At 36.0% G+C, this 27,755-nt stretch overlaps 1 protein-coding gene across 11 annotated transcripts in view; it reads right to left on the bottom strand.

Moving 5' to 3' along the window:
- COL24A1 (collagen type XXIV alpha 1 chain) overlaps window positions 1-27,755 on the bottom strand; it is a 338,176-nt gene that overhangs the window by 13,288 nt on the left and 297,133 nt on the right. For 10 of the 11 annotated variants that reach the window (XM_074376091.1, XM_074376086.1, XM_074376083.1 and 7 more), the window contains 5 exons: window positions 24,829-24,882; window positions 19,797-19,832; window positions 11,361-11,396; window positions 11,241-11,267; window positions 372-437 (listed from right to left, as the gene is read on the bottom strand). In XM_074376091.1, coding sequence (XP_074232192.1) covers window positions 372-437; window positions 11,241-11,267; window positions 11,361-11,396; window positions 19,797-19,832; window positions 24,829-24,882 — 219 coding nt within the window. Of the gene's footprint in view, window positions 1-371; window positions 438-11,240; window positions 11,268-11,360; window positions 11,397-19,796; window positions 19,833-24,828; window positions 24,883-27,755 lie in introns of those variants that run through there. The other variant, XM_074376094.1, reaches the window with a different exon arrangement.

Genomic DNA, 27,755 nt, shown 5'->3' with positions numbered 1-27,755 from the left:
GCATAATTTTAAAAATTATACAATGAGTAATTAATGTTTAAAATAAGAAAAATGAGTAATGATGATGGATAGTGATAGATACCATTTTAAGAAAGGGCTAATTTAACTATTTTCTTCTCCTTAGTACCAAATTCTTACTTTTAAAAAGCCTTTAAAATATTATTTTATGGTAAATATTTTCATTAAAAAACATTTAATGCATGTATTTCTGTTTATTAAAATTGCTTACTTTGTCCTTAAAAATGGTTTCATTACTCTTAATTTCTTTTAAATACAGTCTTTGAGATAAAGTCACATTTTGGCTTCTGAAAACAATTTCTGCTTAATTTGTCTATTGAGAGTGCCAATGTAAATAAAGCCAGATATATTACCTCCATCTGTAGGGCAGTATGTGATTCAATCAAGGCTTGAATAGCAGCATTGATATCCATTTGTTTCTGTGTAAAACAAAACCATTTGAGATCAGCAATAAGATCAACACTGAGTGCTCTAAAGTAAAGGCTGTAAATTCTGAAAGCACTGCTGTTAAAGAATACTAGACTTCTTATCCGAAAGGGGTTTGTAACTCTTATGGTAGACAGATCTCACAAATAGTGCCTGGCTATCTGAAAGGACAAAATGCTGCCTTCATCCAAATCTCAAAAGTCTCCTAATTAAAACAGGACCAAAGTCTAGAGCTCTCAAATGAAAAACTATTTGTCTCTGCTGCATGAAAACACACACAAAAGTTACTCACATGGGAGAAGAATGAAATATGATCCCCTCAGTTAATAAATTGTAATGAAGAATAAATAACTGTAGTAATTTTTAACAGTTACATTCTTGGAAGGAAAACAGAATAAAATATTACTGTCCTGAGGTAGTCACATTAGTTTAATCTGATACTTCTGTGGTCTTAAAAACAATTTCTGAAGTTGGAAAATGTATCATTTGTCCCAAAAGAAATAATACAGCATGAATCCAATCTCCTCCTGCATTTAATAAAAGATATTTTTAGAGAAAGACCCAGCATAATCATTTATAAAAGTCTTTCTGTATTTCATTTTTTAAAAAGCTTGGAAACAAAGAAGCATGAGTTGGGAGAAAGTCCTGAGAAATGGCATCTGTGTAAGCAAGTCAAGCAGCCTAATTTCTTTCAGAATGATTGGATGGCTGAGATATCTTTTTATTTGGAGGTCCATACAATAAAAACTGTTTTCAACAGATCTCTCATAACTCATGGCTGGTAATTTGAAAAACTATTTAAAATGATGGGACAATCAATAAAATGTACTCATCCTTGCCTCAACATGTGGTTTTCATACTGGAAAATATTTGACTCATTCTGCATATATACACTGCCAAACACATACTGAGGATAAAATGGTAAGCAAACAAAACAGAAAAAACCTTTCCACTTAAAAAGCTAAAGCCTTAGAGGTGGAGAAAGGCATTAATCAAATAATCCCAAAAGTACATATCTATAAATTTCAGTATGTGCTATAAAAGTACATGGATCTATGAGATAAATTACGGAGTCAGTCAAATCTGAAGGATATAAGAGGTTGGAAGAAGTAGATCAGGGACAGCTTCCTTGATGTGGTGACATTTCACCCGAGATCCATAGAACCAACAAGAGTTGTTAGAAGGGGTGGGAGAGCTTTCCAGGCAGAGGTAACACACTTGAACAAAGGCCTTGAGATAGAGAGGCGTGGCCTCGTCAAGAAGCAGAAAGGCTTAGCCTTAAAAGTCCTGTGCAGATTAAATAATTCTGACCATTCATGCCTGTGTGAGTCAGCAGATTTTGGACATGGGTCGCACAAAAATAATTGGCACTAACAATGGGCAACGGAACTAAGTACTAAACAATAGCCACTGTCATGTCTTCCAGTTTGGGATTAGGGCTTTAATCTTATGAAAGCTAGCAGTAAGCAGTTCTCAGTCTCTTTGGAATCAGGAGCTTTCTGTCCTTTTAAATATTAAATACTTCAAAAAACTTCTTTTATGTGAGTTATAACATTTGATATTTACTATAGTAGAAATTAAAGTGTTAGTTGACTTAAAATAATAAACCTATTATATATTAATAAAATAAACTTTTTTTAACTAAAAATAATTGTATTTTTCAAAACAAAAAATTAGAAGAGTGGCATTGTTTTACACTTTTGTACATCTCTTTAATGACTGGATTAGGAGGAGGTAGCCAGATTCTTCTGTTTGCTTCTGTATTCAGTCTGTATGTGAAGAACACTGGCCTTAGAGATATGCAGTTGGAAAAAAAGATTATTTTAGTAGTCTTTGCAGATAATTGTGGGTACTCTTCTTTGATACTATACCAAAACTTGGTAAGTGGTAGTTTCTTACGAGTTGGTTAAAATGTGAAATCTGAAACCATATCTACAAACTTTGTACTCTTTTATATTAAAACATACTGATTTAAACTATGAAAGAATCATTTATCTATGCATGATTTTGTTAAAAATCATGATTTTTGTTAAAATCATGCATTGATCATTTGGAAAATAATGGGTCATGGAATAACCCAGATCTTCCAGATACTGACATATTTCATTACGTCACATCAAAAAATTATATTCATTAACACTGTCACCAGTCTCATCAGAAAAACATAAATAATGGGAAGCTGTCAAAGCTGTGATAGATACAAGTTTTTCTCAGTTGTTATTTTTGCTTGAAAGATTGAAATTTATCATTGGCATCAAATTCTGCTAGTTGTTTTCCTTGAAATGACAGGCTTATTCCATTCGTTTTCAAGAAAACATCCTCCAGATACTCATGTCTGAATAACACTGTTATTTTGTTGTCAAGTAGTGTTCCATGAAAAAAGCAGCTAGTTCAGTTTGCAACTGCAACAATTCCACAAGTGCTTTTATTTGAGGCAACCACTGTACTCCAGTATGCAGCAGAAGTACTTTATATGTTCTTCCATTTATTCATACAGAATATTAAAAAGATGTGTACTGAAGACTAAAGACTTAAAAGACAGCAAAAATGGAGGCGTCATGACCTCCCAGAAGTCTTTCTTCTATAAAAGCAATAAGAAAACTGGGCGAAAAAAGTCAGAATTTTCAGACTTACAGAAATTAACAAAATGCTTGCAGCAATCTGGAGAGCATTTAAGAAAAATAGCTGAATTTCAGTAAGAACAGTGAGCTTTGTAAAGCTTTAATTTGCTATTCCCATGCCTCTCTTTCCAGCTCTGTGGTAGCCTTGAAAACCAACAGCCCATAATCACAAGGAAAACAAGAAGCCTGGAAACCACAGGAGAGAGGAGAATGGCACTGGAGTTGCCTCAAGGCCTCATTTCCACTGAAATGTCATTATTTGACCTGTCTGGTGGTTCCCTGGAAGACACCACTTGCAAGGCTGTCTTCATTTCACCTGACTCAGAGCTAAGTACAGAAAGCCTCTTCGCAGGGAGCATTTTTCAAAAACATTTAGATGAAATTGTTTAATCTTGTGTCTGCCTGAAACAGTAGAAAACAGTTGTGGCACACAATAGGCTAAGAAAATGCTAGGGAATGAGATGTCCATAGAGACTTTGAAAAGCTCTGACATATTCCTGTGAACCTGGAAGTCCATTTGCATGCACAGGGGTGTGTACAAGCTCAGGAAAAAAGAAGGCCTTAAAAGCTTGCTCCTCTGGCTGACCTTCAGGCTCTGTGAAAATATGAAGTTAAGAGACAGGTATAGTTGTCAGTTGCCTGGTTGAGCATTAAAGGAGTGCTCCAACATGCACACAGAGACCCTAGGCAAATACTGAGAGATGCACTGGTTCTGGCATTTAAGGAAATCTCTCTCTGATCATTAACTGGCCACTAAGCTGGGTAGAGAATTTAGTGGTCACATATGTCAAAGAATACAAACTTCATAAAATTCAGAAGAGTCACTAAACAAACAACAAATAGCAACAACTACAAACACTGAGGTTGGGGTGAATTTGATTTTGAGAGATTCCACATTATTTAAAATGTCTAGTTTTCAAGAAAAAAATTATAAGATATGAAAAGTAACATTAAGGTATGACCCCCCCTCTATACATGAAAGCAAGCAATCAACAGAAACTGTTCCTGTGGAAGCCTAGATGTTGAACTTAGTAGACAAGGACTTTAATCAGGTATTTCAGATACATTCGAAGAACTAAAGGAAGTCATATCTGTAGAACTAAAGGAAAGTATGAAAAAGATGTCTTACCAAATAAAGAATACCAATTAAGAGATAGAAATTATAGAAGAGAAATAGAAATTTTGTAGTTGAAAGATACAATAACTAAAATGAAAATTCACTAGAGAGGCTCAACTGTAGATTTCAGTAGACAGAAGAAAGAGTCAGTGAATTTACAAATAGTCTATTGAGATTATCCAGTCAGAGGAGTAAAAAGAATAAAGAATGAAGAAAGACTCAGAGACCTATGGGACATCAGAAAACATACCAACATATGCATAATGGGAGTCTCAGAAGAGCAGGAAAGAGGAAAAGAGAATAGAAAGAATATTTTGAGAAATAATGGCTGGAAATATCCCAAATTTGATGAAAAACATTTATCTCCAAGAAGCTCAATGAACTCCCCTAGACACATCATAGTCAAACTGTTGAAAGCTAAAGACAAAGAGAGAATCTTGAATGCTGAGAAAAGAGACTCATCATATCCAAGGGATCAGATTTTTCATCAAAAACCATAAAGGTGAGGGGGGAAGGGTACAGCTCAGTGGCAGAGTGCTTGTGTGGCCTGCACGAGATCCTGGGTTCAATCCCCAGTACCTCCATTTAAAAAAAAATAAGTAAATAAAATAAACTGAATTACCTCACCACCCTCTCCCTCAAAACAAACAAACAAAAAACCCCATAAAAGTGAGAAAGCAGTAGAATCACATATTCAGAATGCAGAAAGAAAAAGACTGTCAACCAAGAATTGTATATTCAGTAAAACTATTCTTCAAAAATGAGAAAAAAATTAAGATATTCCCAGATAAACAAAAACTGAAGCAATTCATCACTAGCAAGTTTTTCCTAGGAGAATAATAAAGGGAGTCCTCTGGACTGAAACAAAGAATGCTAGGCAGAAACCTGAATCCACATGAAGAAATAAAGAGCACTGGTAAAGTGACTATGCAGGTAAATACAAAAGAGGGCCCAGATCCCAAACAGCCAAAACAATCTTGAAAAGGAACAAAGTTAGAGGTCTCACACTTCACTTTCAAAACTTACAAAACTACAGTAATTAAAACAATGTGGTACTCAAATGACAAATGCTGGAGAGGCTGTGGAGAAAAGGAAACCCTCCTACAGTGCTGGTGGGAATGCAGTTTAGTGCAGCCACTGTGGAAAACAGTATGGTGATTCCTCAAAAGACTAGGAATAGACTTACCGTATGACCCAAGAATCCCACTCCTGGGCTTATATCCAGAAGGAACCCTACTTCAAAAAGACACCTGCACCCCAGTGTTCATAGCAGCACTATTTACAGTAGCCAAGACATGGAAACAGCCTAAATGTCCACCAACAGATGACTGGATAAAGAAGAAGTGGTATATTTATACAATGGAATACTATTCAGCCATAAAATGACAACATAATGCCATTTGCAGCAACATGGATGTTCCTGGAGAATGTCATTCTAATTGAAGTAAGCCAGAAAGAGAAAGAAAAATAACATATGAGATCACTCATATGTGGACTCTAAAAAAAAAAAAAAAAAAAAAGAACAAATACAAAACAGAAACAGACTCATAGACATAGAATACAAACTTGTAGTTGCCAAGGGGGCAGGGGGTGGGAAGGGACAGACTGGGATTTCAAAATCTGCAGATACTGACAGGCTTATGCAGAATAGATAGACAAGTTTATACTGTATAGCACAGGGAAATATATACAAGATCTTGTGGTAGCTCACAGCAAAAAAAAAAATGACAATGAATATATGTATGTTCATGTATAACTGGAAAATTGTGCTCTGCACTGGAATTTGACACAACATTGTAAAATGACTAGAACTAAATAAAAGTTAAAAACAAAACAAAAAAAAAAACCAGTGTGGTACTGGCATACAGACCAATGGAATAGAACAGAGTGCAGAAATAAATCCTCACATACATGGTTAAATGATTTTTTAGAAGGGTGCTAAAACCATTCACTAGGGAAAGAATAGTCTTTCAACAAATAATGCTGTGAAAATTTGATATTCATCTGCAAAAGAATGAGTTAGACCCTTACATCACATACAAAAATTAACTCAAAATGGACCAGACACTTAAATATAAGAGCTATAACTACAAAACTCTTAGAAGAAAATATAGGGGAAATGCTTCATGACATTGGATTTGGCACTGATTTCTTGGGGATGACATCAAAAGCAAGGTAATAGAAAAAAACTGATAAATTGAACTACATCAAGGTTAAAGACTTTTGTGCAAAAAAACTGTCAACAGAGTGAAAAGATAGCCAATGTAATGAGAAAAAAATATTTGCAAACCATAAGCGTAATATTTAATAAAGAACTCAAAAACAACAAAACAGAAACAGGTAACCCAATTTAAAAATGGGCAAAGACATTTTTCTTAAGTAGATAATATAAGTCAATTTTTCTTCTCAAAGAAGTTATATAAGTCAGTGAGCACTTGGAAAGATGCTCAACATCACTAATCATTAAGGAAATGCAAATCAAAACCATAGTTAGCTACCATTTCACACCCATTAGGGTGGCTGTTATCAAATGAACAGAATATAACAAGTGTTGGGGAGGATATGGGGAAAATGGAATCCTGTACACCATTGGTGGGGAAGTGAAAATGGTATAGCTGCTATGGAAAAACTGCATAGCAATTTCTAATAAAGTTAAACATAAAATTACCATATGATATAGAAGTTTCACTTCTGGGTATACACTGAAATGAAAGCAGGGACTCAAATATTTGCAACCTATGTTTATAGCAGTACTATTCACAAATGCCAACAGGTGGGAGCAACCCAAGTGTTCATCTGGATTAAAAAAAAAAAGTGGCATTCACATACAATGGAATATTATTCAGCCTTAAAAAGGAAAGAAATTCTGATACATGCTACAACAAGGATAAGCCTTGAAGATATACTAAGTGAAGTAAGCCACGTGAAAAAGGACAAATACTGTATGTTTCCACTAATATGAGGTACCTAGAATAGTCAAATTAATAGAGATAGAAAGTAGAATGGTGGGTTTCCAGGGACTGGGGAAAGGAGGGGATGAGGAATTACTGTTTAATGGATCAGAGTGTCAGTTTTAGAAGATGAGAAAAGTTCTAGAGGTGAGTGGTGGTGATGGTTGCACAAAAATGTGAATGTACATAATGCCACTGAAGCATACATCTAAACAGTTAAAATGATAAATTGTATCTATATTTTTTCACAATCAAAGATAATAAACATGCTCATTAGCCCTTACACCTAACCATTTCCACTTCTGGGAATTGGTCCTAGAGATATTCTGCAAAATGGTATGTATATGGACAAGACATTCATCCTGTTTGTATCAGGAAACAGACTGGAAACAAACACCCATGAACAGAGGACTGGATGGATGAATAAACTGTAGGATATTCTTTACTGAAGTGACCCATATTTTATTTACTGTGAGTGTGTGGCAATAAAGAATACAATGGCTTTTAGTAGATGAATATTGTAGTGTTTGGTACTTGATTCAGGCTACGATGCTAGCAGTTTTAACCACCAACACTGCAAATGTCAACTCAGTGAAAAAGCAGGGTTCCCCCCCACCACCAGTAGGCACTAGAGAGAAAAGAGTGTCATAAAACTTGTCTATTCATAAATTTTCTTATCCCTATAATGCCCAATGTATCCCTAAACCCTAGCTCATGCCTGGCACATAGTAGGTATTCAATTTGTTGAATTTATTAATTTTTTCTCCAGGGTAACCTTTAGGGAGGGCAGGCCCCAGGAGACTATTAGAATGATTTTTGCTTGGGAAGTCATTCAGCAACATCCAAGTGTCCACATCTGAGTATGAAAATCTTACTAGGCACAGTGAGGGAATCCAAAAGAAAAAGCTTTCATCATGTACTTGGGCTAGAGAGAACATAATCGTATGTGAAAATCACTAAAGGTTTATGAAAATGTGCATATAAAATAGAATACAGAGGATAAAGACTTACCAGATTGGTGGGACTAATGAGGGAAATTAGGAGAATTCATCATACCTTGAGGGAAGGAGAATTCATCATACCTTTCCAACTTATTTGAGTAAAATATAGATCTAGTCTGGGCACCTCAGTATTTTGGGAAGTGTTATTTTCCTGGCATCACTGGATGGTGAAAACATTGATGGGACAGGGACTGATGTCAGGTCATGCCCCTCTCCATGGTGGAAGTAACTGCTTGTTCTGGGGAACCAGGATGATACGAGCAGTTGCAGCCCCTCAGTTCACCAATCCAGGTTCCAGAGCTGACGACTCATTGGAGTAACTAAGGGGAAATCCCTTATATCATCTAATGATTTTTAAGGATTATCATTTCCACTCCTCACCTCACACATGCCCATCCTTTATCCTCCCAATCATTTTCAGTTAATTTTGACATTCTGTTGAAATTTTTTGGTTAGTTTCTAACTATCTTACCATTGTACATTGAGATCTGGTCATCACCCAGACAATATCCTCAAATTCAAAAGCAGCACCATCAGTATATTCCTTTCCCTGAAACATTTTCCTTTAGATATTCTACTTTAGGGACCTCAACAAGTTACTTTACTTCCATAGATCTTAAAAAAAGGGAGATGGACTATGTTGGAGGTTTTCAAACTTTTCTTATCTTGACCCACAGTAAGGAATACATTTTTACATCATGACAAGGTTCACACAAATAATATTTAACCAAAAAGTTTCACAAAGCTGTATTTATTCCTACTAGTGATGCTATACTGATTTTTGTGGGGTTTTTGCATTTTTTAATTTGTTTTAATTGAGGTAAAATTCACATAACATAAAATTCACTATTTTAAAGTATCCAATTCAGTTGCTTTGCTAAATTCACTATGTTGTGCAACCATTACCACTATTTAATTTCAGAACATTTTCATCACCTCTAAAAGAAACCAAGTATCCATTAAACAGTCACTCCCCATACTTTTTCTATTCTTCTTCATTTAGTTTCATTTCAAAAGAATGCTGAATGAGACTCACTAAACTGGTCCTATGATCCATTAATGAGTCACAACTCGCAGTCTAAAATAATAACTGAATACTTACTAAGAGGACTTCTATCTCTAATTCTATGATCCCATTCCATCCTAAACACCATTTCCCTCCAAGTGAAGTCCTCTGGTTTGGAGGATTCCCACTGAAATTTTTTAGAGTTGCAACTTGCCTGTTTGCAGTTACTCATTTATTCAATAGACACTTATTAAGGGCTTGAGTGGAAAAGAGATACAAAAAAATAGTGCTTACCTTCAGAGAGTTCACAATCCAGTAGAGGAAGATGGGCATGAAAACAAATGAGTATGAATGAAAAAGGGGAAGTGATCAGTTCTATCTTGCAGTGTATGAGCGGATGGACTTAAGAGGAGTTTCACAGAAGATAGGATCATAAGCTGAATTTAGAAAGAATATGTAGGTATTTTCTCATTGTTATTTCAGCTTCTCCTTTGGAAATCTATTTTCAAGGCTACACTACCACTTTCCTACAATGGACTCTGCAAGTCCCAGAAAGACAGTATAAAGAGACTGGGTTTCATACTGGCCAAGAAGAAGGAAGACAGGAAGGAGAAAAAGAGAAGAAGGAAACAAAGAAACTAATATTGAGTACCTACAGTGTCTTGAGCACATATATTTTCTCATTTAATCCTCCTAATAATGCCTCAAAGTATATATTCTTATCCACATTTTGCCCAGAGCAAAAATCTCTCACATGTCCTAATTCATTCTGGTTATGTAGGAACACATACAAACATTTTCCAAGTGAGACAGGGATGTGATGCCCTAAAGTTTGACACTTCAACATGAAAACTTTCACTAAACACCTCCAATTTGCCAACGATGTATGATCTTTTAGAACTCGTTCTTAGGAAGGCAGCTATGATATAGCAAAGCCATTATAAGGTGAGAAGGCAACTGATGAGGGTATCTCTAACCCATGCATTGTGAGGATCTAGGAGGAAGGGAAGAGTAGAGATGTGGAGAGTAATCTGAAGGTTTTTTCTTTTCTTTTTTTTTTTTTTTTAAAAGACATTCCCATTGATGTTCATGCCAGGAAAGTTTTCAGTCCCCATCAGTCAGATGGCAGAAAGGGGGAACAATTTTTAAAAATCATAGAGAAAATGGATCTCTTGCTTCCGAGGAGACAATCTTCCTTGTGGCACATTGCTTGAGAGTGATTTCTTGCCCTGATGAAAAGCTGAGGGGAATGAAGCGTTCCTGACCTGCTGGGAGTGGACCACAGTGACCTATCGGCTAGAACTTTCAGACATTCAGATGCTACCAGAGCAGCATGTGGAAATAGGCAAGGTTTGGAAGGCACAGGACTGGCCATTGTTTGGACAGTGTAGCCAACAGTGGATCTCCTTTAGGCAGGAAATCTGACCAAGGACCACTGTGTTTGACAAGGCCGCTGCAGGAGCGGGGCATGGGTGAGGTTGAAGAGAGATGGAGACCTCATGTAGGAAGCAAGAAGACAAAGAGATTACTGAGGAGGAGAGTGGATGCAACACATAAGGGGTACTGGTGTTGGAACACTGAGCCAGGAGGTGATAGCTGATAAAGAGACACAGAAGCACTGCCTCAAAGACCAGGGGAGCAAGTTTTGGGTTGTAGCAGATCACAAGCAAACACAGGAGAAGTCTGAGCGCTTCTACAGCCACCGGCAACTGGGAAGGATTCACGAAAAGCTTTAAAAAGTGGAAAACTCTGGTTGGCGAAAAAGAACGCTTGAAAAAGGAGAGCTAGGCCCCAGAAATAGAAGAAATGTGTCTGTTAGTATTTTTTTGAGCACTAATTATCTCAGACATTGTGCTGAGCACTTTACTTCTTTTTTAAAACTCAAGTCCACCCAAGAAAGGAAGCGATACCATCCCCATTTTATGGACAACAGGTCTGAGGCTTGAATTTCAAGGTTTATTATAGTTGCGAAGGCTCTACATCAGATTCACAAAAAGAACAGAGGCAGGCAGCAGGGATGCCTTTTGACAAGGAGTTAATAGAATAGGCTTTAAAATTATCTTAGGCCAAGATAAAATAAACGAGACCAAGAAAACTTACTCTTGGGCCTGGTGCTCCAGGTGGACCCTGGAACATAACAAATTTATAAAGTATTTAGTAAATGTCTCGAACCAGGCAGGCATAGAAGCATCAACGGTAAACAGATATAAATAAACTCACCGGAGGCCCTGGTTGACCCCGTGGTCCTTGGGGACCCTAGAGAAAGGAGACAAAGCACAATATGTATATATTATGTTTTTGGTTTGGTATAAACAAGACCACTAAGATGCAACTGTCGTCACTGCCTTTTCGTGTCAGGTAAGTCAGAAGAGTCAAAGTCGTTTTAGTATTTTGAAGTTTTATGTTCTTAACTCAGCTCTCACCCACACTGCTGAACAAGCTGGATATACACTCTCATGTTTTGCTGATATTACTAGAAACTAAATTTATTCATTTTAGTAAACTTGTAATTGTAACATTTAAAAATGTTAATACTATCTAAGTATGTTTTTCCTGTTATTTCTATCTACCATCCACCTAATGGTCAAAAATGGAAACTTCCATGTCCCTAGACATCTCCTTTTACCCCCAAATCTACCTACTGTTGATTTCACCTCCAAATCTTTCCAAAATACTACTCCATCCTCACAGCTACTGTCTTAGTTTAGTGCTGATCATCTGCCATGGACTGAATGTTTGTGCCCCATCTACATTCGTATGTTGAGTCCCGAATCTCTAATGTGATGGGGAATCTCTGGGAGCTGATTAAATCAGGCGGAGCTCTTACGCATGGGAGTGCTCTTGCAAGGAGAGACACGAGAGAGATGATCTCTCTCCACCATGGGAGGTTATAGCAAGAAGGCAAACCACATAGAGGACCCTCATTAGATACAGAATCTGTTAGCACCTTGATCTTGGATTTCCCAGTCTCCAGAACTACGAAAAATAAATGCTCATTGTTTAAGCCATCCTGTCTATGGCAATTTGTTACAGCGGCCCTAGCTGACTAAGACATCATGTCGTGCCTGGAGTCCTAACTTGACTTCCTGACTTTATTCTCTACTATCCTAATTACATTCTACTTAAAAAATGGAAATATAATGGTGTCATTATTTAATTAAAGTCATTCAATGGCTTTTTACTGCTTAGTGGGTAAGTATAAAATTTTTTAATGTTTATCTTTTTATTACAAATTTCTTTTGTTAATGGAGGTACTGAGGATTAAGCCCTGGACCTCATGCATGCTAAGCATGCACTCTATCACTGAGCTACAACCCAACCCCCAAGTATAAACTTCTTAACAGTGATAGCTACCATTTACTGAGAACTCACTATATGTCAAATTGTGTGCTCATTTATTAAGAACTCATTGTATGCCAAGTTGTGTGCTATATTTCTACTTTGCAATTAAGAAAATGAAATGGTTAAGTAACCAGCAAATATGGGGCAGAGCTAGGATTAAAATCCAAGTCAGTTGAATACAGAAGTATATGCTCTTAGTCGGTATGCACCCCTGCCTCTTCTTCAAGGCCTGGGCCTTGCCTCCACTTACCCATCCTTCACCCCACCTAGAACTGACCAACTGTAGATCCGAGTCTTCCAAGTTCTTTCATAATACATTCTCTTGCATGTGCTATTTCCTTGACCAGGAATGGTCCTCCTTACCTTTTCTGTCTCCTTAATTCCCATTCCTCTTCCAATACTTCTTTAAAACTCCATACCCACCTTGCCTACCCCTCATGCCACATTCCTCCTGCTCAACTAACCACTTTTGCATTCTGTAGTACATAACACATTGGAAAGTCCCTGGGGACCTTTAAAAGTGTCTTAGTCACCTTTCTATTTTCTGGAACAGGAATAGTGCCTAATACACAGTAGGGGTTCAAAGATTGTCAATGAATGAACAAATTAATAATGTTAAAATTACTAGTATTAGTTTAGAAAGGAGAATAGTTAAAATGTGTATAGTAAAATTCAAAAACTTATGCTGACATTTTCCAAAATGAAACAACAGTAATCACTATGCAAAGAATGCTCAAAATTTAACTTACTTCATGGTCAACTGAATGTTAAGACTACATTGAGTCAAATTCAGGTTATGGTTAAAAGATGGCAAAGCAAAATTTATCTTCAACTGAGTTTTGAATAATGTTGATACTATGTTTGACTTGTATTAAGTATGTTTTATTGCCTAAGCTGCTGATTCTAAATATACTGTGACAACAAGAACAAACAACACACAGTAACTTAAAAAGGACAGAGTACTCCGATACCATGCCTGCTGGACATTTCTTGGTTTGTATGATTTATGATTACAATTTAAAGCAGAAAATGCATAAAACTTTTATCTCAGAAGCTGCATGGTAAGTTAGAGAAACTGTATGCTGGAGATAGCCTTTTAAATACACAGAGGCTCAGAGTGAAGTTGGCTGTTTTAAGTTTCTCCATTCTGGATCAATATTGTAAAAACAAACAGTTGACATTTCACCCTACTTAGCAAACTTCTGACAGTCGCAAAATCTCACTGATGGTTCAGTACAAAATATCTTATCTCTCACTCTGAAAAAGGATTCTGTCATAGAAAGAAAAAGGATTCTATTTTTACTGAGTTCATTTCAGTTTGTTACCCAGAACAAGTCAGATCATCACAAAAGGATCAAATTAAACACTTAAAACAAAACAAGCCAGGGCAGGATGACCCCAATGAAACAACTGCCAAATTGTAGAATAAGGCCAAATAAAACAAAATATTCCTTTTTTATTCTTCTACCTAACCCACCATTAAGGAAAAGTGATTCATTCTCTCTGGATCCTATATAAACAAGTATCTAAAGGACATTAGAATATAAACAGTTTATAATAAAACTATGATTGTCTATGTTAACTTCCTACAGGGGAACCAAATTAATGCGAATTGTTATGTGGATTTGGCTATAGTGAAAGCATCACCTTTGAATATAGACTCTCTCTCTGTTCAATTCCAAAATTTACATAATGATCCTTCAAAAGTAATGCATTTTTTCATTAGACTCGAAGAATACTGATAAGTGTATGTCCTGAAACCTGACTTTGTTAGCCTTTGCCTTTATGTAGATATAATCTTGATTTAGTTTGATGACCTTTACTTTAGGCTGACTTAGGTACAGAGAGCTTCCCTTCCCTTGTTTATGAACTGACAAGCCTGCATGGTGGGATGTGTAGCAGCATCCCTGGTCTCTACCCACTAGATGCCACTAGCACTGCTCCCTTTTCTCCAATTCTGACAACCGAAAATGCCTCCAGACATGCTAACTATCTCCTGGGAGCGGGGCATGATGGCTCCTGGCTGAGAGCCCCTGGTTTAGAGGGTGTAACTGGGAGGCTGGTAGTATAAAATAAGATTTATTGTTAGACAGTAATGTAATTAAGACGGAATGACTAAATTACAAGGCATAGGGGATAACTACAAATCAGGAACTTTTTCGTATGGAATCCGTCATGTGGGTGGCTGGGCTATTAAATGTAGGTGCGGGGTGGGTACTACCATCTTCCTCACCCACGTCGCTCCTCACCTTTGTTCTCGGAGAGGTACTGTGATTTATATAAAAGTACAATAGCATGGGATTTGGGGGATCTGGGCCCTGGTCTTATCTCAGTACCTAATCAGCTGTATATCTTTGAGTGAGTTGCACATTTAGATCACAAATATCTTGACTGTAATATAATAGGTTTGGGGAAGATAATCTCCAAGATTCACTTTAGAATTGTGATTTCCAAGCCTTTAATCAATTTTCTTCCTAATGGGAGAAAGAAGGTCACACATGCATACACATTGGGAAATTTAAGTTTGAGGTTTGAGTGTAAAAAGAATGTGTACTTGAATTAAGAGTTTGGTAATTTTTTCATTTCAATGAATTACACTATGAATTTTAAAAAGAATCATGAATGTACGCCTTAAATTCTTTACTTGTTAATATAGAGGACGTATTTTCCCATAACTTAGTTTTTCCTTGCTGTGCTCAAACCACCTTCCTCACTGTCAAATTAGAGACAAATAAGATAATTTTGCCAATCAAGAATTGTGAAGCAATTTAGGTCACATCTGAGAAAGCGTCAATGGGGTTCTTCACCATTTTACTGATTTTCTTTAATTAATATGCTATAAAATGAAGCAGCTATCTAAAAATTAATGCTGGGATTATTTACTCTCCACTTTTTCTACTTCTATAGCTTTAAGTTATATGTTTCAAATTGTGACATTTGGTTAAATTTTTTTTCAGATGATTGACACTAGGATATCAGTTCTACTAGGAGTTAAATTTTTTTTTTTTTTTACTAATTATATCCCAATATTTCTGGCAATCCTCTTTGCATTACTTAAAGTATTAATCATATTCTAAAAGTGTTTGAGGGGCTCATGAAAACCGGGAGATTTTTGTAATCTTTCGAGATTAATTTGCTATTAACATGATAGTTTTGAAGTAGGGGGCAATGGGGAGATTCCTACATGCTATCTACCAGGCAGTTTTCTCAGGATGTCACAATACTCTGACTCAGAGTTATGAACCCAGGAACTTATTTTTAAAGTAGTCCACAGGCAGGCAGACATGGAACAAATAAAGAATAGAAAGGGAAGGAGTTCTTTCATATGTGGTGAAACAAAACAGCTCTCTCAGCGGTGGTGAGGACTTATTCGGGATCAATATTACAGTTTACAATGTTAAACTGTAGAAGATCCGAAGCTTCCTACCAAGAAATCCAAATTCATGCTAAAGTGAGCTGTACAGTGAGCTGTAATCCCCCCTCCTTTTTAAGGCACTGAATCATGATTTGGTCTTGGTATAAAACTTGGTAAAACAGCATAGCTTTATAAATTCTTATATCAGCTTCATAAAAATTTTAAAATAAAATTTATAAAGCCAATTTAATAGATTGTTGTGATTCTGATCTTTGTACAAGGAATGGAGTGTCACACTTGTCCCTATACAATAGATCTTGGCTAATAAAATTCATTCCAAAAAATGCCTCATGTACTGGTATTATTTGAAGCTGACCCCCTGAGGATATTAGATTCTGAAACACAGTAGCTAACTAGGATTCTTTAGCCATTCAATTATTTAAACCATTCCCTTAAGAAAACAAACCTGTAACATATACTGAGAAAGTCCAAAGGAGACTGTAAGAAATGTTATTAAGCTTTTCCATAGGATGAAAGCACAAAAAGGTTTATTGAAGATTTTATGAATTAAGTTAATTAAAGATAGTCTCTAGGAATTAAAAAATTACTTTTATAAAGCTCTTTAAATCATAATGGAGTCAAAGGAAAAGAGGGGATAAAGAGACATTTAGTACCAATTATTCAACAATAAAAACAGAATGAACCCATAATCCTAATTTGCCAGTTAACTTTACTTTTCAGTAGCTAATTTTATTGCCTACACTAAATGCCCTTGTGCCCCCACCTTGGTACTGGGAGTTTGTACCTTGTGTATGAAGAGAACTATGGTAACCCATACAGCAAAAGACTAATAATTATGTTAATTCAAGAAATGCCACTCTAGCAGCTAGAACTGGAAGTAGTTAACTTATCAATTCATTTCTCAAATACTACCTACTACGTAGCAGGTTTTATTCTGGACACTGATAACCGGTGTATCAAAGTTCCCTGCTCTCATGAAGTTTATATTCTAGCAGAGGAGACAGAAAACAAATAATTTCAAATAGTGCTAACTGCTATGAAGAAAACAAAACAGGATATTGTGAAGGAGAATGACCAGGAATAACAAGACCGAGTGGTCACGGAAGGCTTCTCTAAGATGGTATCTGAGCGGAGACCTGAATAATGAGATAAGAACCAGTTATTTAGAGAGCAGTTGAAAAAAATGTTCTAGGTAAAGGAAGGCACGTTCCAAAGAACAGAAAAGGAGGTCAGTGTAGTTGGCAAGAGACCGTGGTTTACCTTGAGTTTGGAGAGGCAAACGGGGTAGCTTGTGGAGGGCATTGTAAACCAAGAAGAGGAATTTAGACTTTATTCTAAGTGCAAGAAGGAGTCATAGAAAGTTTTAAAGAGGGGAGTGATATAATCTGATTCACGCTTTAACGAAATTACCCTAGTTACCATGTAGAGAATGCACTGTGGGGGGAGAGTGGAAGGAACAAAAGTAAGTCAGGAGTCCAGAGGGGACACCACGGCCATCGGGACAAGGGTGCCAGTGATGGAGAATTAAGGCAGTGGATGGACTCAGAACAGAAATTTAACCTGACAGGAACTAACCTCTACTTTAAAGAACTCTTCTTTCTTCTCTGTGCCTTTGTTCACTCTTTTACAGGGGAGCCCTATTCACTTTCTTTTACGTAGAATCATAGACTCTTAGAGCTAGAAGGGACTTTAAAGGCGTGTATCCTAATTCCCTACTCAGTGCAGGGATACCAGTCCAGTAAGTCAAAGAGAGAGACATTGCACTTCAGTGACACCCTCCCCATCTCACAAAACTAGCTTGTTTTAAAGCAGTCCATTATTATATTAGACAGTTCATTATTACATTGAGTTAAAATTTGCTTCATATCCCAACCATTTAGTCAATCAGTACCTATTCTGTGATAATTATGTGCTGGGTACTATAATGCACTGGAAATCAGATGGTATCAAATGTTCCTCATGCCCTCATGGAACTGACTATCTTTCAGAGAACTAAGCACAGATATTGAAAACTCAATTCAATAAATAAATGAAGTTACTCTTATTATCATATTCTCTCTCTCTTTCAGATATTTGAAGACAACCATCATGTCCCAACACCTCAAGCCTTCTCTAATTCATTTACCAGTAAATTATTAAATATTTATTCAACACTAACTGTAAGACAAACACCGTCTTAGGTGTTAGGGACACAGCATTAAGACAAATAACAGATAACATGTCTGTGTCATGGAGCCTACATTCTAGTGAGGGGAGGTATAATAAGCCAAAAAAAAAAAAAACAAACAAAACCCCACAAATGGATATGCAGTATGTCAGGCTGTAAAGCAACAGGTTATGGAAAGACAGGGAATCTCAGGCAAATGGAGACATTGCTGTTTTATAGAGGCTGGTCTGAGAGAGCCTAAGAGGACATTTAAGTAAAGGCTGAGGAACAGTTGCCAGATGTTGTCCTGGTTACTAGGTGTTATGTCTATGGGTGGCAATTCAGCAAGTCTCCCTTGAGCAAATTATCATTAGACTGCAACCTCAAATGAATAGGAACCACAGAGATAAAGAATATGGGCATGAAAAAGCAGGTGCAAAACCCAGGAAGTGAAGAGAGCGAAAGAACAAGGAGCAGGAATGATCACGCTCCTAGACACATACATCACTGATCTGAGAAAGCTTTTCTCCGTTGAATGTGCTTTAATTTTGCCCATGTTCCCCTTTGGGAATGGCCTGACTGGTGCCACTATCTGCTCTATTCTGGATGCCATATTTCTATCAGTGCAACCTAAGATTACAGGCATTGTCCACTGAATTTGTAATCCATCAGAGCCACTGAATTTTTTTCACGTGAGACATTAGTGACAATCATAGTCATAGGTACTCAAGGCTTCCTAATCCTGAGGGAGCTTATGTTCTGGCCACAGTACTTGGAGACGATAGGTCAGGGAGGCAGTTGGAGACAGGGATGGAAAATGGGCCAATTCCAAGCCCATTTTTTCTTTCCTTTTTCTACTCCTCTTGGGGGATATGTAGCTTCACTCTGTACATACATTCTTGCTTCCTGTTAGAGTAAGTCGGCTGAGCAAATATAAGGGACATATTCCTGCAAATTAAACACATCTATTTTAATGCCCTTTGAGGATTCTTAGGCTATCTGACATCACATAAATTCCCTTCTTCAGCAAACTAAAATAACTACAATTTAACTGTTCTGAGCCCCAGGCATACTCTATGGCGAACAGCAACAATCTCAGCTGTCACTGCATAATCTCATTACCTTTTCATCAAGACTTCACTGCTATCTGCAAGTTTATTCCTATGTGCCTTCTGTACTCGGCCTCATACCCCTCATTTCATGCCACGCCTGCCCTCTGTTTATGGCTGCTGCTTTAATAAGTTCTGCGGGGAAAACGGCCCCTTTACAAAATACCTTCTTTAACGTGGAAGACTTGACATCCTAGAAAAGTAGGAAATAGTGCCAGTAGAAGCCATTTAGTCCTGAAAATGCTGTGTACCTTTTGTCTCACCCACTGTTTCCAGTTGGCTGAAATAAAGACCTAATGATTTGCTTCTGCTTTGCAGCCCTCTTGGGTGCTGACTGGACACAGTGACGTGTATCTGAAGTGACTTAACAGTGCTCTTGTTCTGGTTTGTGAAGAAGGCTCACATCTCCTCTCCCGATGCCTGACAAGGCAGATATTCCATTTCACACGGTGATCTGCAAAGAATGTGACTGCCAGGTTCTTAAATATGTTTAGGGTTTACCAGCTTTCACTGCAATATACCATACAGGTTAGCTGTACTTTCTGAAAACTGTACTTTTGTTTTCCTACCACAAATATCAGAGGTATAATAATGAAAAAAATCAAAAAAGGTCCTTCCTTTCATGGAGCTTATAACCTAGTATTTACAAGCGATACTATAACCACAAATTTAGTTAAACTTACAGTTTCACCTCTGAAGCCTTTTTCGCCTCTGGGTCCCTGAAAGAAAGAAAAAATGTTAGTAGTGTTGTTGATAGTTATTTATCAAATGTAGTCAAGGCTGTACAGAGAAACATGATAATTTATGTTGTCTTTCTACCTAGCAAGACTTGTTTAGTTAAATTTATATAAATTCTAGTTTTCTTTTCCTAAGTTATACAAAGCAAAACAAAAACAAATGTAATTTATTGATTCATCATGTCTGTTTTGCTATTGCTAGTTCCATCTTAAAGTGAGACAGGGATACACAACTTATTCATTTAAGTCAAAACAGCTGATCTGACACTCAAATGCAAAATAATTCAGAAAGGAAATTAACAGTTTCAATTCTAATGTTTGTTTCCCTCAGCCTTTGAAAAACCTTGTTTCTAGGGTGGTTTCCTCCTCTTTTATCTTCTTTTTCTGTTCCTCCTTCTGAGCTACATCCCAGATTTTGGCATATTGTTTACATTTTCTTTCAGTTCATAATATTTTCTATTATTATTATTATTATTTTTAAATGAAGTATAGTTACAATGTGTCAACTTCTGGTATACACCATAATGTTTCAGTTATATATATATATATACATACATACATATATTGGTTTTCATATTTTTCATTATAGGTTACTACATATTGAATATCGTTCCCTGTGCTATACAGAAGAAACCTGTTGTTTATCTATTTTATATGTAGTAGTTAATATTTGCAAATATCGAACTCCCAGTTTATTCCTTCCCACCGCCTTTCCCCCTGATAACCATAAGTTTGTTTACTATGTCTACGAGTCTGTTTCTGTTTTGAAGTTCATTAGTGTCTTTTTACTTTTTTTTAGATCCCTCACATGAGTGATATCATGTTATTTCTCTTTCTCTTTCTGGCTTACTTCACTTAGAATGATGATCTCCAGGTCCATCTATGTTGCTGCAAATGGCATTGTTTTATTCTTTTCTATGGCTGAGTAGTATTCCATTGTATAAATATACCACCACTTCTTTATCCAGTCATCCTTCAGTGGACATTTAGGTTGTTTCCACGTCTTGGCTATTGTATATAGTGCTGCTATGAACATTGGGGTACATATATCTTTTTGAATTAGAGTTCACCCAGAGGGAACTCCAGTTTATAACATTTTCTAACTTCTCTTGAGACTCTCTCTTTACTTCATAAATTATTTAGAAGTGTAAAGTTTAATTTTCAAGTGTTTGCAGATTTTCCTATTGTCTTTCTAATTTATTGATTTTTAATTTAATTCCATTATGGACTTAGAATATATCTTAAATGACCTTTAGCTTTTTTAAGTTTAGTGAAATTTGCTTTATAACCTAAAATACGATCTATTTCAGTGGCTGCTCCATGTGCACTTGAAGAGAATGTGAAGTCTGCTTTGCTGGACCTACTGTTACTCCTGTTAATATTTTCATGTTCGTCCTTGTGGAAATTATTTATGTGTTTTTTTAATTAAAAACGAGGTAATACTATTCATCTTTTCTGTAACCTGAGTTTTCACCTTCAAAATATAATCCAAATATTCTTCTATATCAATCCACATTTCCCACATAACTATAATGCTTACTAGTATTTGATAAACTATGATGACATTTTAAATGAATTTCCTATTAGATTTTTTCTAATTTTTGTCATGATAAACAATACTGATAAGTATCCTTGTACTCTTTAAACTTTTTGATAAAAATTATCCTCCAGAAAGTTTGTTTGAAATTGCATTCACACCTGCAATATATGGGAATGTATGTTTTTTCTGATATATGCCATGTACTATCATTTCTCATTAATCTTGCAGTCTAAAAATGCCATCTCATTATGTATTCACCATATATATTACTTCTTTTGTGTTTCCCATCTTGTCCTTAACTCATTTTAAACTAGGATATTAACTTTAAAAAACTGATTTTTAAGATAACTTTACAGAACTTATTTTTACACCCTCTCCCACTTCCAAGCCAGTATTAACAACTTGGTACATATCTCTTCATACTTTTTTTCTAATCAAATATTGACATATTGACTTATTTACATGTGTATGGGGTGATCGGTCATATTTTATAATACTGATGTCATATTATACTCTTCTATGCATTATATTTTTCACACTTAACTATACATCATGGAGCAACGGCAAGTCAGCCAAACCAGATACAACTAATTCTTTCTAATAGTTACATTTCACAAAATAGCAAGATCACAATTTACTCAACCATCCCTCTGCAGATGAGCGTTCACGTGACTTCATACTTTTTTGTCACTACAAACAGTGCTATGAAATATTTGTAAAGTTTGTATTGAGTGCTTTTATTTCTATGGGACACATTCCTGAAAGTGGAACTGCTTGGTCATAGGGTATATGTACATATATTTTAACAAATATCTTTCTATAAAGGTTGTAATTCACATTTCTACTAGTGATAAACAAGAGTACCATTCTCCCTATGTCCCTTCCTGAGAGGTTAGATATAGTATCTTATTACCTTAATTGGCATTTCTCTGACTAAAAGGTAGGAGAGCACCTTTTCAAATAATTACTGACCTTTGGGATTTATCCTTCAGTTTTCTACTGAGTTTTATATTTTTTTCGAACAAATTTGTAAAGCTTTTTGCATATTAACCCATTATATGTTGTATGCTTTGCAATTACTTTTTCCTACTTATATTAATTTCATTTATTAAAACTTTATCCACACAAAATTAAAATTTTTTTAAGTGTTCAAATATATTTTCTATTCTTTTATAGTTTTCAGATTTCCCAACTTATGTAAAAGGTCTCTCTAGCCCTTAAGCTATAGTTTAGTTTTCTAGAAAATTTTTCTAAGATTTTTAATTGTTTCTTTTTAAATTTTCTTCTTTTCCTTCTTCTTCTTAAAGTTTTTAAAAGTTCGTCTGGGATTTTTTTTTTTTTTAAACTAGGTGAAAAAGAGTTCCAGTTTCTCACAGCAGTAGTAGAACTAGAAGGAATTCCATCTCCCTTCCCTATCGCTGGTGTAGGGTGTGTGGCTGATCAATAGACATGAGAAAAAATTTAATGGGAGACGTCTAGAAAAAGCTCTATTTTTATCAAGACCAAGCTACAGATCACTTTTTCACTTCAAATAACTATGTCTAGATGTAATTCTTAAGAAACTGTAGTCATCTTGCCCTAAGTCTAATTACAAAGATAACATTCAAGATAGCAGAGTAGAGGTATGGAAATGGTCTTGGATAACATGATTGAGTCACCAAATTAACCAAATCTGAAGTCCTACCTAACTCTGAGATAGTATGATACGCTTCTTGATCGTTAGAGCCAGTTTGATTCATGGTTCCTATTCCTTGCAGCCCAAATCATCCTGATATACCATTTTTGTTATAATTAAATTCCTAATTAGTCTGGGATCTAATTTTGGGTTCTAGCCTGTTACATTGATCTATTTGTTTATTTCTTTTTTCTACCACATAGTTTCATTTACAAAGACTTTGAAATAATGTTTTCTTATTTGGAAAAGCAAGTCCTCCAACCCCCACGATTATTTTTACACAATATTTCAGCCATTCTCACTTATTTTTTCATAGAAAACTTTCATTAGAAGTTCTCCTTAGAATGAAAAAAAAAAAAAGGAAAAAATTTGATGTGCATGCTGAATATTCTAAGGGCCTTTAAGAACTATCTATAAACAAAACACAGTATGATATTTTAGTTGAGCCATTTTTAATCACATTTTCCTTGACCAATTAATATTTCACATTTTTGACAGAGGAGAACAATCATTCCATAATCAGAACACTATGTGTTCCTTAGCTTGCTGCAGAACCACCCACTGAAGTATGAGAATTCTCCCACTTGCAATCTCCCACTTAGACTACATCGCCCTGAATGGTAAATGCTGCAAATCTAGAGAAATATTGAGTTATATATTTCATTTTTTTTAACTTAAAAAGCCAGTAACTTTGGTGGTGAATTCTTCTCTAAATTTATCAAAAAATAAATAGTTATACTTATTATTTGAAGCATTCCATTTTACATTTTAAAACTCTGTGTCTCATATATATAACATTTTCAAAGATCCAAAGTATTAATTCCCTGCAGAGAATGAATCTTTGCTTTCCAAGACTCACCTTGCCCCTGCTGGGCTCTTCCTCCTGTATGCTTACACTACTGTTGGCACTGTAAAACTCTCCCATGAGCACCTCCCCAACCATTGTCTTATTTCTCTCTGTTACTGCATAGCAAGATTTCTTAAGGCATTGGCATATGGCATATACTAACTGTCTCAGTTTCCTCTCCAGACATAGCTTGAATGGAATGGAAAGAGCACTGGTCTTGAAGTAAGAAGTGTCAGCTATGTAATTCACTATCTGTATCATCTTGAATAACTAGGCAACCTTTATAAAGTTCATCTGTTTCCTTATGTCATAAATGTAAATAATCCTCCCTACTCGAAATGTTTGCTGTAAGAATTTGAGAAAAGCTATTATTCAATATTTTTGTCTATTTTCTTCTTTACTGCAAGCTGTACTCTATTTTCTAGTGCAACTTATTGTCTTAAAGATCACTTTTAGCTACTCCTTTCTTCAAACTGATCTATCTTAACCTTGTGCTTTTCTGATTTTCTTGGTATTCCCACCACTATTTCTTTCCTTATAGTGGGCACTTCCAAAGACTCAGTCTTGGCTATCTGCACATCTTTTGCTACGCTCTCTCCTTCAGAAGACGGATGTTTTTTTAAATCGCTTTAGTGATCACTCCTATGCTTATGATGCTCAACCCCTCCTCTCCTGCCCAGTTATATTTTCCTTTCTCGACTCCAGTTTTAAGTGCCTACCTCACTATATACACCTTCCTCACATATACATGGTCTCTAAATTCTCAGGAATAACCTTCAGATGAAAATGTACACTTACGTTTGCCCTTTCCTTCTCAAATACCCAGGGTGGTCCTTTGTGGTGTATTCTAGAATTGTATTAAATTTTTTAAAAATATGAAAAGGAAAAAAAAAGGCCTCTACTGTGACAGACTTACAGTTCTACCTGTTGGGCCTGTTATGCCTTCTCTGCCAAGGGGGCCAGTGCTTCCCTGTTGAGGGAAAAACAAACAAAACAGTCAGTCTCCTTGCCAGCATAATTCAGAGAAATTCTAGAAACTGTCGTGTAGAGCGGTAAAATAGTTCCTGTTCACATAATTACAGGTTTTACTACAGACTCTTATGATATTAGCAGAAATCATAGATTTGACACAATTCTGCATATTATTATAGTTTCCTATCAGGAAAATTACATGTGCATAATTTCTAACAAACTGAAAAATCAGCATTGTAATTTTTATATGGTGATACCTTCAGTGATGCCATTTTATATGTGTGTCATTGCATAACAAACGCAATTACTTTATATAAAAAAAGAATACATAGAGTCATGGGCAAAATTTTAGGTAAATTTCTTTACAGATGTTGAAGGAGCAGATGTTTGAGTAACATGCAGCACCAATACTGGGAAAGAATCAGAGGGCACCGTTTGTGACGAGCTCAACTTCTGGTTTCTTCATCAGTAAAATATGAATGCCTACTTCATAGGTCCTCTGTGAGAATTAAATGTGAAAAACAATTTGGAGAGTGTAAGCTATTATTTGATTATGAAGGTAACCTTGAATAAGCCCAAACTGGTCAACGCCCAAACTAAGGATGAAGCCCATCATTTCTTAATGAACACAAAGTACCTGTCTTAGTTATTTTTCTTCAACCGCCACTCCCAATGGCTACAAATTTCAGTCTTTCTAGTTCAACTTGGAATATATAAATGTAGATATCTAACAGGCTTTTTCTTTGTCCACCTCTTGCCAAGGTACATAAAGTACTATTAATTTAGACAATTATAATGCCATGCAGATGGCTTGGACAGATATGTTTAATATTAAGTTGGCTTAGAATGAGGGAAATTACTTGAGACTCTAAAAAGTAAATCTAGTAAGATCACTTTTAAACATGAAGATCTACTTTAAGTGATAATTTTAAAATATGGTACCCAAATCTCAAAGTTCAAGAGACTTGATTTTTAACCTAATCAATATATATCTTCTAGATTGGCTTATCACTGAAAAAAAAAGTCAAGAAAGCTTTAATCTAACAAATTTGGCCATGATCTGACTCTCTGAAATAATTATTTGCTTAAAAAATGTAGAGGTAAACATGAACTCTAGAAAGAGTAGATCCAAAGAACCAAAAATTATCTATTTTTATCTAAATGTGTCCAAAAGATGAGGTGCTATGGTTTTAATGGTTGGTACCTAAATACATCTTTGAAATGGAAGATAATTAATCCAGATTTCCTACTTCAATTATTTTATTTAACCATCAAATATTTATTGATTATTGAGCAAGAACTAAGCACTTAGGCCACTTAATATTCATTTTACTTTCTAATTATGCAATTAGCAAGCAACCTCTAACATACAATTCAGTCAGTTAGATGTGGATTCAAATTCTGGTTCTTCTACGTACTAGCCATATATGGCCTTCAGCAAATTACTTTCCAGAGATTTAGTTTCCCTACCAGTAAAATGGGGATAACAGGATCTCTCACAGGAGTTTTTACCAGAATTAAATAACGCGGATATAAACTGAACACCAGTACCTGGTATATAATAGTTTTTTGCTAAATATTAACCTAGCAAGACTTTTCACTGGTCTCTATAAAGGAATATCTGCACTTACAAATTAATATTTGTGAGCTAGTTACTGTAACTTTGCTACTGGAAAGCTGGTAAAATTTCTGTAGCTGCAAAGCAGGATAAGCTCAGACCCTGGCTTACAGAGACAGAGTCCTTGGTATGATTCTACTTAAGATGGGCTGGACAGGCAGCCAACTTCTCTTGGACAGTATTATGAAAAGATTTAATTAACTGAGAACTTAATAAAATTAGCATGAATGAATTTACTAACTGGGAAACTTGATATATGTAGGGACCTAAAAGCAGTATTTATTACAGAGAAACCTATCCATATATAACCCATCTGTCGATGATCAAGAATTGGACTTTACATAAAAGCACCAATTTCCCATGGTTCTTCAGACATCATAAACATAACTAATAAGTTTGCACCTGCAGAAATGCTGAGAGGAGCTTTTAAATAAACATTTCCCATGACAACATTGCTCTCTGTATTATGGAAAATAATTTATTCTAAGAGTTACAGAAGTGGTGTAGGATTTCAAAAATCTGACTTTTCATTTACTAGATAGCGGTTTTCAGTTGTGAAGTTCTCCTTCAAGATTCCTTCCCCCTACGTCTGAACCGCGCTCCTCCTTCCTCTGCACTCTCTCCATCCCGGCCTCAGCAGCTCCTGTTAGTCGCAGAGGTGAGACTACTACAGTCAAATCAATGCTTTGATGTTCTATAGCTTTTTTTCCTCTTTAGTTTTATAGATCATCTCATCAATTAGGAGAGTGTGGTTAAACAAAAAAGCAAGCAAACAAGCAAAAACAATAACCAGGACCAACTGGTGACTTACCTATCCTATTTATGTTCTCTACAGTTTGCAGTTCCAGGCACTAAACAGCTAATGGGAGTTCTTCAGAGCCCTGATCTTTCCAACTCTAAGTAGTGTCTCATCACTCTCTGGGGACACCTACCCCTGAGCAGAGGAAACACAGCTTCTAGGAAACATTTTTCAAAGTATGGTCTGAGGAGCTCTGGTCATAGGCAAGCCTCCTCCAGGTGGTGCATGGCGGTGGTGTCTAGTCTCTGGTTATATTATTGCTTATAACAAGAAACTCCTTTGTTTTTGCTTCTGGTATGAGTTAATAAATACATTAACCAGTAGTCATATTCATTCTTACCTTTTACTAAGTAAGAACTGGGAAGTATGGGTGGACTCTGGGGGCTTTTGCTCAAAATAACGAACTGAAAAAGGCTGAGAATCTCTGCACGTGTTCTAATGAGTTTCTATCTTA

The sequence above is a fragment of the Camelus bactrianus genome, chromosome 13 (assembly GCF_048773025.1).
Source record: "Camelus bactrianus isolate YW-2024 breed Bactrian camel chromosome 13, ASM4877302v1, whole genome shotgun sequence".
NCBI classification, from domain to species: Eukaryota; Metazoa; Chordata; class Mammalia; order Artiodactyla; family Camelidae; genus Camelus; species Camelus bactrianus.
Note: the sequence above shows the minus strand (reverse complement) of the source record. Positions and strands in the feature narration are given on the sequence as shown.